Source organism: Poeciliopsis prolifica, unplaced genomic scaffold, assembly GCF_027474105.1.
Source record: "Poeciliopsis prolifica strain line A6 unplaced genomic scaffold, Auburn_PproV2 SCAFFOLD008, whole genome shotgun sequence".
Classification (NCBI taxonomy): domain Eukaryota; kingdom Metazoa; phylum Chordata; class Actinopteri; order Cyprinodontiformes; family Poeciliidae; genus Poeciliopsis; species Poeciliopsis prolifica.
In genome coordinates, this window is record NW_026562383.1 from 9,578,819 (window position 1) to 9,591,599 (window position 12,781).

The 12,781-nt window shown below is 42.3% G+C and overlaps 1 protein-coding gene across 2 annotated transcripts; it reads left to right on the top strand.

Moving 5' to 3' along the window:
• The first annotated feature begins 515 nt into the window (after positions 1-515).
• Positions 516-12,530, top strand: onecut3b (one cut homeobox 3b). 2 transcript variants are annotated; one of them, XM_055033450.1, is made up of 3 exons: positions 516-1,596; positions 12,169-12,421; positions 12,476-12,530. In XM_055033450.1, exons 1-3 carry the CDS (start codon positions 516-518, stop codon positions 12,528-12,530), a joined length of 1,389 nt encoding a protein of 462 aa, XP_054889425.1. The 2 variants fall into 2 exon arrangements, with proteins under 2 accessions (XP_054889425.1, XP_054889424.1); XM_055033449.1 differs by having other exon boundaries at positions 12,169-12,530.
• Positions 12,531-12,781: the final 251 nt, after the last annotated feature.

Sequence of the window (12,781 nt, forward strand, 5' to 3'; positions counted from 1 at the left end):
TGATGGTGAAAGTGATGTGTGCAATGTTAAAAAAAAAAATCTAATTTGTAATAATATTAATATTTAAAATAAGGGTACATCTCATGTCGCAGACTCTACGATGAAAACTTCATCGTGTTTCGCAGCTTCCTCCAGCGCTGCGAGGCAGCTTGAGCCTCTGCTCGTGCGCGTGCCACGTTATAAATCCACGGAGACGCGCACCCTTTCCTCTGATACGCTCTGAGTGAGAGCGCTGTCGGACCAGAGATGAGATCCAGCCCGAGAGAGCTCCAAAGCACACGAATGCACTCAGAGCCCGTCGGTTCTGCACGGAACGGAACCGGTCTCTTCGCAGCTCCGGATCAATCGGCGAATTTCAATCAATGGATTCGCGTTCGAATGGATTGATCGTTTTATTTCTTCGGGAGGGCTAAGAAAAGAAGGCAAGAGAGCACACGAGTGAGAGAACAGCCGGAGTGAAAGGCAGTGGGGTGCGGGTGGGAGGGTGGGAGAAGGGAACACACTCTCCTTCAGCAATGGAGCTCACCATGGACAACTTACACAGTGTCTCGTCGCATTCCCAACCAGGGGACCTCATGAACTCTCCGCACGCTCGGCCGTCCCCGTCCTCGAGCTCCACACCCCGGAACCTGGTCTCGCACGCTCCGGGTGGGCGACCGACCATGGTGTCCGGCATGGCCTCACTTCTCGAAGGGTCCGGCGGGGACTACCGGACGGACCCGTCCGCCTTGTCGGGGCACCTCCATTCGTCCATCAGCATGTGCGAGACCGGGATGAGCCTTAGTAACACATACACCACGCTGACCCCTCTGCAGCATCTACCTCCGATATCCACCGTGGCGGATAAGTTTCACCACCCGCACTCGCACCACCACCCTGCCGCCCACCAACGGCTGTCCGCCGGGAACGTCAGCGGGAGCTTCACGCTGATGCGGGAGGACCACCGGGGGCTGACGTCCATGGGCAACCTGTACAGTCACTACCCAAAAGAGATGTCCGTCACTGGTATGGGTCATGGATCGTTGTCTCCCTTATCCGGCGGGCTCGGTTCTCTGCACAACTCCCAGCAGTCGCTCTCCGCCTACGGTCCCAGCACGCACCTCTCCACCGACACCAAGATGCTGTCGCCGGTGTCAGGGTTTGAGTCTCACGCCTCCATGCTGTCCCGAAGCGACCAGGAGCACCTGGCCAGAAGTTTGGGTGGACACGGCCACGGCTTGATCTCCAACCTCAATGGGATGCACCACCACCCGCACAGCCACCTTCATTCCCAGGCAAACGGTTCCGTGATGATGGCCGATCGGGAGAGGCACGGTCACGTCGCCGGTCAGGGAGTGTCAGGTTCGGGCATACAGGCGGAGGAAATCAACACGAAGGAGGTAGCTCAGAGGATAACGGCCGAGTTGAAGCGCTACTCTATCCCGCAGGCGATTTTTGCCCAGCGGATCTTGAGCCGGTCGCAGGGCACCCTGTCGGACCTGCTGCGGAACCCCAAACCGTGGAGTAAGCTCAAGTCGGGCCGGGAGACGTTCAGGAGGATGTGGAAGTGGCTGCAGGAGCCCGAGTTTCAGCGGATGTCTGCCCTGCGGCTGGCCGGTGAGGCAATTATTTCACAACATCCATGTTTCAAACAACGGGACATCACACCGTCATTGTAGACACACGTAGGTTGTTTAAAAAGAGCTTCACGGGTCCTAAAAGACTCAGCACCAGGGACAGCTCCACTGCTCATTGATTGAAGCTGGGGGGGAAAAAAACACTGGTCATTTCGCCCCTTTGTCGTTTCGTGCCTTTGTAGTTACGGTCGATTTGTGCCCGCCTTATGGGGTCTGAAGTTTGCCACGCGACGTTTTGCCCTTTTTCTACTTGGTACTTTTATTATTTTAGTGGTTTTCTACTTAACTTTTTTAGAATACTTTGTGGTTTTCTGAAAGTCGCTTCTTACTGACTTCTTCCTGCTATAAAGTGTTTAGTCATTTTGTCCTTTTATTGTTTTTAGAAGTTTTGCATAACCTTTGGCAACCGGGGATTTAAACTTACTATAACTTACTCTGTCTGCCACAAGAAAATTAATATGAGCAGGAAGGAATCGAATAAAAATAATTTTACCAGCAGAATACCCGTCATAGTTCATCTTGTTGGATCAGAACTCTTTATCTGATCACACCAACTAATTAAGAGTTAAGTGGTAAAAATGTTAATGAAAGTTGGGTTTCAGTAAATTCTTTACAGTAATATTGAGTTAATATTGATTTAAGATCTTTCAAGGTTGATCAAGACTCGAATGCATTCAAATTTCTAAGTTCAACAAAAAGTGAACTTTTGCAATTGTTCAAAGCTTATGGAGAGGCTTGTCTGCTGACATGAAATGGAAGCAGGAATGGACTCATTTGAGAAAGGAATTTGCAAAGGGGCGAAAAAGATAGAAGAAAACTTAATCTAATGTAGAAACAGACAAGAGCATTTTGACTCCTTATGGACTTCATATTTCAGTAACAGCTTTGAGGACACTGACATTCAGACACGCTGTTGTAAAGTAAAATTTAATCTATACTTTTGATCGAAATATTTAATCCCAGATGTTCACAATCACGTCGAAGTGAATATACTCCCATGACGCCTGTTTCTCACCACCAAGCGGCGGTTCGTCTACAGGGTCCAACAAGTTGCGCCGGCAGAAGCGGGGTGACCCTGGGTTGCCTGATCAATACGCCAGTTCCCACTCTCCTTTTTAAATGTGGCTCACCGATCAATACCCGTAACACCACTGAAAGATGCAATAACCACACGGTCCTCTCCTGCTTTTCAAATAGCAGGAAAGTAAATATTAGAGCAAAAGACCAGGTAGATTACCATTCAAGTTGTTATGTAGAATATTTTAAAATATAATTTAGGGATTCAAGTCACCAATGGTGTAAAGAAACGCTGAGAAGGGGCTCATCCAGAAAGAGGTCAATTGGATACGAGATGGGGGCCACTGATGAACTTTGGGTGGCACATAAAAATCAAAAGCTAGGACAAGATATTCATTCTGTTATCCTACTAATATCTATAGGAATGTTTGGGGTTGCAGCCAGGTTACAGGAGGTGAATCATAATAATCTATCTATCTATCTATCTATCTATCTATCTATCTATCTATCTATCTATCTATCTATCTATCTATCTATCTATCTATCTATCTATCTATCTATCTATCTATCTGTCTATCTATCTATCTATCTATCTATCTATCTATCTATCTATCTATCTATCTATCTATCTATCTATCTATCTATCTATCTATCTATCTATCTATCTATCTATCTATCTATCTATCTATCTATCTATCTATCTATCTATCTATCTATCTATCTATCTATCTATCTATCTATCTATCTATCTATCTATCTATCTATCTATCTATCTATCTATCTATCTCTATCTATCTATCTATCTATCTATCTATCTATCTATCTATCTATCTATCTCTATCTATCTATCTATCTATCTATCTATCTATCTATCTATCTCTATCTATCTATCTATCTATCTATCTATCTATCTATCTATCTATCTATCTATCTATCTATCTATCTATCTATCTGCTGTGTTAGTGTTAATTTTACACAATTCCATGGGAAAACAGTGTGTTGCATATAAATTTTATCCGCCATGAGGGTTTTTTTTTTTTTTAAAGAAAAAAGGTCTATATTCTCTGTTTTGTTGTTTATACTACTAGTCCATGTTACAGATTCCAACCTCAGTTTTCAATCAATATTTCATCAGAACAGACTGCACATCCAGCAGGAGGTTGCTAGAAGTATAAATCTGGGGACGATGTCGGCATTGGGATTGGTTTCAGATTGTATTCCTCCTATTTGTGTCATAATAAAAAGTTTAAAGATAGATAGATAGATAGATAGATAGATAGATAGATAGATAGATAGATAGATAGATAGATAGATAGATAGATAGATAGATAGATAGATAGATAGATAGATAGATAGATAGATAGATAGATAGATAGATAGATAGATAGATAGATAGATAGATAGATAGATAGATAGATAGATAGATAGATAGATAGATAGATAGATAGATCAGGATTAGTAGCTGAGGGTTTGAGTGTCATTAATAGTGTTGCTCTGTCCTTTCAGTGTTTGCCTGGCTTTGCACATAGGAGATCAATAAGGCCCATTCCCTATCCCAACCCCCTTCTCTCCCACTCCCCTGTGCTTACCCTCTCTGCAGCACATGACAAAAAATATCACTAATCTTTCTCTGTTTAGCCCAGCAACAGGCAGGCAGGTCATTTGGCTTGGGATACTGACCTGGAGGGCAAACAAAAAATGAGGATAAATTCTTCAAGTCAAACGATGTGCAGAGGCATCTTTGCCCTCTCTTTTTATCGCCGGTCAAATGTACTTGTGCTATGAAATATTGATGCAAGTGTTTTTTTTCCAGAGGAATCCAAATGGAACAAAATTGAAATGAACAAAACTTCAGTCAACATGTCTTAAGTCCAAAAGCGAGAAAAGCAAAACTGACATGGGAAAAAGAAGAAGAAGGAGGAGAAGAAGAAGAAGAAGAAAAAGAAGAAGAAGAAGAAGCCTCATGCAGGAGCCAGAAGATGCCATTGATTGAGAGAGGGCCGGCAGGTTTGGGCTTTGTGTGAACAGTCAGATAGAGGCAAGCTAGTGAAAGGATCAATACCAGCCTTAATAATTGATAAGTATAAGGGAGACGAAAGCAAGAGAAAGAGAGGGAGAGCGAGAGGGAGAGAGGCAGGAGAGTGGTGGTGTGAGCGCTTGTAACAGCATCTTCTTGGTAAGCAAAGTAAAATTTGTGGTTAACAGCTGAGGACCACACACACACCAGTCCCACTTCCCAAACATCACAGGACGGGGTGTGTAAGTGGTTTTCAAAAAACGCTGTTTACAACCCAAACATACTGAGAAATATCAATAGTACAAGCTCGGTACCAGCCAGCAGGGTCTCGACTTCTACTGCTGAATGAAGCCGCAGACAGGGGTTCACAGCACAAAACGAGACTTTTTTCTTTTCAACCAATCACAAGAGGATCTTGTCCAAAGAGAATCTTACAGTAGACAAAGGGCATCAGAGCATCTAGCTACCTATCGACACCTATTAATGAGCGCTTTCTGCTCGTGTCAGCGAATCCTCTGAACAATCCAAGGTTGTGATGTCATTTGATTTTAAAGGTGGGTATGCTTTATGGGGTTTGTAATGCATCTTTATGGAGGCCTAGAGCACATTTTACTGAGCATGCTCTTCTCAGTGTGTCTGCGTGAGTTCCTCCACATGCACATGCATGTGTGTGTGTGTGACTGGGTTATAGAGTGTGTCTGCACTATACATTGTTCAGGCTTATCTGACTCACTCTGAATCGGTATTGATTTTCTCTCTTCTGCTCTCCTCGGGTCTCTCATATTCTTTCTCTCTTTCCTTCCTTGCTTTCCTTGCGTCCTTTTCTCGGCCTCAATTCACGTCTGCTTTCTGGTCATCTTACTCTGTAACCAAGATTTTGCACATTCAGTGTCCGACAAACCGGAGTAAAATATGTTAGCCCTCAGTTTGAAAGAAAGTGGATGTAGCAGAATCCTTTAGCTTGGCGATAAAATGAAAAAAAAATTAAAAAAAGCAAAGCAACGTATCTTCAAGTACGTGTATAATATATAGATGTAATACATTTAGACTGCTCAGGGAAAACAAACTGTACAAATATAGTATTGTGTATTAGTGTATTTTTCAAGACAAAAATATTTAAAAAGGCATTTCTCTCACTTCTCTGCTTGCAAGCCATCAGAAAAATTGTTATTGTGTCATGACGTAATTTAGGGTAAAAAAAACTATGATGCAATTTTAAGGGTGTGAATGTATTGGTACATGTATCACCAAAATCAGGTTATAACATGTACAAAAAGGAAAAAAAAGAACAAAAAAGAGTGAAATGCATTTTAATTCTCCTTGCTTAAACTACCAAACCAGAGAATTTCATGGGTATTTAATATATCTACATAATTATTGTTTTTTTTTTAATTACTAAATAAAAGTCTCGTCAGATGCCACTTTGTGGTGCTGAACGGACAGCTCCCTTTCACCTCATACTTCTGCAATTCGGTCCATTCTGTGCGTCCTGCGCCTTTGAATGGCTACTTTTAAGGTTCTTCAACCTGAAACCTGCGCCGACGTCGCACATTACGCGTCAATTCCCCGCGTAAAAGGGACGCATTCCTGACGAGAACAAAGTCAAACAATTTGAAATGAGAAACGAATAAGAACTCGAAAAAGAAAATAGGCTGTGCTTGAAAGCGGATCATAATTTACGCATTTTATTTTGCGCGGTGTTTCAGTGTTAAAGGAACATACCGCGTATTTCCAGGTGTGTTTTTTCGGACTGCTCTCTAAATTAGTGCAAACGTTCAGCCACCCGGAAGGCGATTATTTCTCTTGTACAAATAAGATGAAATAGTTTAATGAAAAGCGGGTGAAAAATTTTGACTACATAACCGGGACGACTTGTATTTAAATGTAGATAAAAAAAAAAAAGTTATGGTCGATCAAATGCGTAGAAAAACAAAGTCCAGGTTTTTTCTTTTCTTTTTTTTTTTCTTTTTTGGAAAGGACGAGGGCCTGCTATGAATAGCTTGAACATGTTTGTCTGGGGTTAGTAATTATGAGGAGTTTTATTATATAATATAAAAAGATACCCACGTCCAGTGATTATTCACGTTTTCAAGAAAACACGAGCTTCAATTTATATTAGATAAAAACATAACAGGATCATTTTAAGGTGCTAATATATATATATGTAAATACACAAAATATCTTATAGCCTAGTTTGTCAATAAGGTCAGTCATAATTTACTATATAATTAGTATAAACTCCAATTTAAACTACATGTTTTGCTTCTCTTTTTTCTTTTCGTTTTCAATTGAAAAATAACAATTTTTTTTATTTTTATTTACATCTCCTAAGACATTTCTAAGGCGTGTCATTTAAAAGTGGCGGTATGGGTGGTCGCGCAAATCTCCACGGAAAGCCTCCCTCCCTCCCTCCTTCCCGGAAGCCAATAACTGATGTGCTGCTGAGCTGCCAGTCACTCGTTTAAACAGGAAAACGTGGGATTTTCACCGAGAAACACATGACAGCTAACAGATAAACCAATTCTGATCAATTATCGGAGCTTAAGGAGGAGGGTGGGGGGCTGGGGAGGCGCGCTGTTCCACGGCTCCTATAACGATGGGAGAGGGGAGAGCAGACACTGAGGCGTTTTAACTCCCATCAATGGATAGGCCCACATGCACATGATCGATACAATCAATAATCGTATATCTGAGGGGGAGGGGGTGTGACAGAGAGTGATTGACACCAAACTGTTTCTCACCCGCAGTAGTCCGTCCAGGGCGGGAGAGGGCCCGTCTCACCGCACACAAAGCCCGATCTCATCCGTCGGTCCAGGCGTCGACTAGCAGCAGCACGGTGCGGTTAGTTCACCGTCTGCCCCGCACGGCCCACCAGCACTCACACACATTGTGCAGTTCACACACTTTCTCCACATATTAAACTGATGCTACATGTATACATCAATAATTAGTGTTCAGGCTGCTGCTTTTGAGGGTAAATGTAGCCTCTAAAGTTTGGCTCTCTTCCACTTATTGGCTTTCCTCTCTCTGTTTGGTGGCCCTGAAATCTTGGGATGCCATCTGTGTTTCTGCACTTTTTTCCCAAAACAAGTCAACGTGGAAAGGTGTCTCCACACGCCACATTCCTACATTGATTCAAATTGTTCATGCACTTTTTTACTTTCTGGAAAACAAAACAAATACCATCACGTTTCTCTCTTCTGTTGTTTAACGCCTATATCCACAGGGAGAAATTAAGTTATTTGAGCAAAGTTCATACCTCATTTAATCCCTTCAAAGGAGCAAAACCAGTGTAAATAAGAACTTTACATCAGTAAAGTGTCACTTTAATATGTAGATTTGTTGTTGTTTTTTTTGTGTGTGTGTCAAGTTTAAAACATTTTATGACACTGAAAATCAAACCAGTCACATTTTTGACAACTAGACATGTTCCTTTAGCATATGTTCAAGCAGGTTACGCATGAAACAGAGTATGATTAAGAAAGTACGACTTTTGTCAAGAAAATGTTTCTTCTTATTTGACAGCCACTTTCTTCTCTTCAAAGATGTGGATCTGTGAGTCTGATGTGCAGTTTTAAAACTATTTAAAAGACACAGCGCACACATTTACATTAAGGCTTGAGCTACATTAATGTCTCACAACCTGCAATAAGAAAATATCTTAAAAGTATAACTTTTTAATTTAATTTAAACCAACTAACTAACTAACTAACTAACTAACTAACTAACTAACTAACTAACTAACTAACTAACTAACTAACTAACTAACTAACTAACTAACTAACTAACTGGATTAAAGTATAGTCATATTCCGTAGTCCATGTTAGTGGAGGCAGAAATGTCTCTAACATTTTCATAAAGTTTGATGGCGGTCACTTACTTGAATGTGGCACACCAAAACCAAAAGTCAAAACTCAGATAATTAAATTAAATTATCACTCACTGAAGCTTACCTTAATCAATTTTATGTTGAAATTAGGTACCTTGCGATTTAAGACTGTCATAGGATGGGGTGGTGGTGGCCGAGCATGACGATGCGTGTTGTTGTCCCGTAAACCTGCGGCTTACTCATTGTCGATCACTAAGTTAGATATAACTTCAGCTCTTTTCTTTATTTGGCCTAGAAAACCATGTTGAAATTTTGATTTTTTTTTTTGTCCACATAGCTCCACTCAAAGTCAGGATAAACAAAGATGTCCAGGTTTGATTAGCCCATTTGACCAACCCGAATGTAACTCTTCAGTCACAAGTCAGAAATCAGTAAATGTGTCTTTGTTGACGTCTTCTCACCTTCCATTTCCTACCCACAATGCCGCTTTGTTTAGACACAGTTTCCCCATGCTAGGGGAATGCAGCTGAACGACAATGGCCTCGCTTGAAAGACAGAGCAAAAACACCACAAGCCAATAACACTGAGCCATAAAGTCTCGCTGCTTAAGTCCACGCTGAGTGATGAGTGGATCAGCAGGAGCTTGTGATCAGACTGAAGTGGCTGTTGCCTGAAATCGTTGGCATTGTTGACTCTTGGACATTATAAAGGAGAGAACATGAGAGCGAGAGCCACATGAGACTGCCTCTTGTCTCTTCAAAGAAGCTGATTTGGTAACAAGGAAGCTAAAGATAGCCTATAACCGTTTGGTTCTGTCTCAAGAGAGGTCCCTGTAATGAGCTGCCCCCCCGTCCGCACTGTGATCCCATACACTGCTTGCTCAGAGGCTGAAGGAGTCTCATTTGAAATGGAACCTATTGATTATCTGAAATATGCTCTGACTAGCCCCCAATCTTGCGCTAATTCCTGAGTTTGGCTTAGTTATGAACATGGCTGCAGTGGCTGCTCCCACCACAGGCCTCCCAGCTGCTCTCCTTGGCTGATGGAGGAAAACTCGAGTGGTGTTGGCATTGTAAAATGGCCTGTAGCACAATTTCTTCACAAACAGACATTACATATTAAATTATCACTATATTAGCACTAGAATTCAGTCATTACATTAGAGAGTATTGAGTTTGGGTTGAGACAGCACTTAGGGAGAGGCTGGAGGAGATTCTGGCGCGGCCGGGCCTGAACCAATTGAATAAATGTTCCATGAAATGGTTCTGAAGTGAGGATCAATCAATACGGGGGGCTATCAATCTGGGAGCAAATTAAAACAATCGAGGAAAAATAACCAGAGGAAACCAGTCGAGTAGGAGGCTCTGGCACGCGGAGGAACATGCAGGCTACTGTAGCTGCTTCCTGCTGAGGGGAAATATTTCTGTAATTATGCTTCGCTTGCGGTAACACAGCAGGAACAATAACACACACACACACACACACACACACACACACACACACACACACACACACACACACACACACACACACACACACACACACACACACACACACACACACACACAGGTGAGGTATGCATGTGCACATTTACATTGATCTCGGTCTCACAGTCAAATCTGTTTTCTGCCGTTGTTTTAACCGGCTTTAAAGTCATCAATCATTTGCATACACCACCTCCACACTGCAGCCAACCTCACTTCTTACCCCTTTAATCCTCTCCTCCTTTGCTATTTTCCTCATGTGCACACAAGCATCCTAACCTGGGATCCTTCCTGAACCCGAGAACTTCATCTCTTGTGAACATTTCATATTTATTATTATTATTATTATTATTATTATTATTATTATTATTATTATTATTATTATTATTATTATTATTATTATATCCAGTGGCTCGTTTGAGGGCTCCCAGACTGGATGGCTGCCACTCTTTTCCCGCCTCACCTCCTTTGTTCCTCCACAGATAAACAATTTCTTCTCATCTGTCTGTCACAAAAGCGCGCCCACGCACGCGCACTCTCCTCACCTACACACACGCACACACACGCACACAAGCGCGCACACACGCAGACACACTCTCCAACACACTTTCATGCACCTCGCTCTCGCGGATCGATGCGGATCGATCGGGTGGGGAAGGGAGCCCTGATTACTGGACCACGTGGCCAGGAGAAAACCGCGGAAAATCGATCATTGCAGCTTTTTAGGGCAGCAGAACAGAACAGACTCCCTCCAGTCTCCACAGCCAGAGCCGAGCCCTGCACCACTGACGGTGCATCCAGGCAGCGCGGCTCTCCGCTTCTCTTTGTCAGCATTTCACATCACGCTCCTCCGGTTTCAGCAAGACGCACACGAGCACAGTCACGCAGACGCGCGGTCAAAACACTCCAGACAAATCCATAACCCTCTCTCCTGAAAGAGAAGGTTTGCTTTATTTTTGGTGGCGCAAATTGCAAAATGTGTCTCAACCTAAAGCTACACCTCACTCAAAAAATGAAGTTGGTGTATTCTGTAATTTATCACTGAATGGTTATACAATTAATGTACTTTTTAATCCCCTGCTAGATGGCTGCGCTGACTTGGTAAAGCACAGTGTAGCTACACCATTAAAAAAACAATCCAAGTCTTCTCTGCCTGGAAACTTTCCCCCCCAGCTAACATAGATTCTGTCTTTCTCTTGCTTTCCGAATTAAAACAATGAACAGTTTTGTCCTTTTACCCATATAGACAGAATTAGACGCTTCAAATAGTGTCTATAGCTGAGAAGTGACTCAGCATAAGAAATGCAAAAGTCGAAGCACTGACTGCAACCACAGTGTGCGCCAAATTTCTTATTGGGCACAATTTCAGTCACACTTTTTTCTTCCACTGAACTTTACATCAATATGTCTGCATACCGTGACGAATCAGTTTCTTCAACAAATACATTTCATGACTTACCCTCCTTGTGGATGGTGCAACTGTCCACATAATGACTAAACTTTCCTATTTTTTGCCAATTGTGTTTAATGCAATCATACAGTAACATTTCTGCATTGAAGATACTTTTGCTCGGTGTTAATCAATACTCAAATTTTCTCATGAATTGAACTGTCAGTCACAATCATCAAAACAAAAATAAATGCTTAAAATATATAGCAGTTGATATCCCATGACTCTGCAGTTATTAGAAAATAAATTGCTGGCTATAAACTTATAAAAAAACATTGTTTTACACCTGTAGGTCAGGAATATTTACTGCAAGTAAATGGTTTTGACTTACATTTCCAAGTGTACAGAGTGATATTTTCTGTTTTTCTTAGTAACTGCAGATGTTGCCTGGAACTGAGCAAAATGCACATGAAATGTTAATTCATTGCAACATTTTGTGGGTAATTTGTTGTTGTTGTGTTAAAGTAATGTTCACACATAAATAATGATGTTAGCAACTAGAAAACATTTCTGAAGAAATTTTGATGGTGACTGAAACCCTGTAGTGTTTCATCAAAACAGCAATTCATTGAAGAAAAAGTAAATGCATTATTAAAAAAATATAGTGATCCAACAAACTGATCAATATATTTCACCAGTATACTTTTACGCTTTTTGATTTGACTTATTTTCTGTGCTCCTCTGCAAACTTATCATTGTATTTAGCCATGTATTTTTTTTATTTTTTAATGCGGCCCTTCTCTTTCTACAAACAGCATGTAAGCGCAAGGAGGAGGACCGGGGACGGGAGCGCAGCCAGGTGCCAAAGAAGCAGCGGCTGGTCTTCACAGACCTGCAGCGTCGCACCCTTGTGGCCATCTTCAGAGAGAACCGCCGCCCCTCCAAGGAGATGCAGCTCACCATCTCTCAGCAGCTGGGCCTGGAGCTCTCCACCGTCTCCAACTTCTTCATGAACTCACGTCGCCGCTGCCCGGAGCGCTGGGACGCAGAGGAGCACTGTCATGGCGCGCACAGCCACGGCCATGTTCCCCACGGAAACAACAGCAGCGGCGGCACCAACAGCGCGTCCCCGATCCAACCGGGCACGTCGTCTGCAAATACGTTCTCCAAAGCCTGACGGCTGCAGGACGCATGGTTGAACTGATATCTTTTGTTTCTTCTTCTTTTTTTTATAAGCCAAACAGTGTTTAAAAACTGCTATAGCCTACTGCACAGTAGCTGAGTGTGCAGCGCTCTCATCTGATCTCATTTCCTCTTCTGCACTGGAACAGGTGAATCAGATACTTTCAGTTCTATGTGGTTAACTTAAATTTTTATCATTCTAACTTGCATTTTAAAACTAATGCCCTCCAACCAAAGAATATGTAG

Coding starts and splice junctions, on each gene's coding strand:
- onecut3b (XM_055033449.1), top strand. CDS start 516: ATGGAGCTCACCATGGACAACTTACACAGTGTCTCGTCGCATTCCCAA. Junction 1,597..12,168: donor GTCTGCCCTGCGGCTGGCCG/GTGAGGCAATTA, acceptor TTCTACAAACAG/CATGTAAGCGCAAGGAGGAG.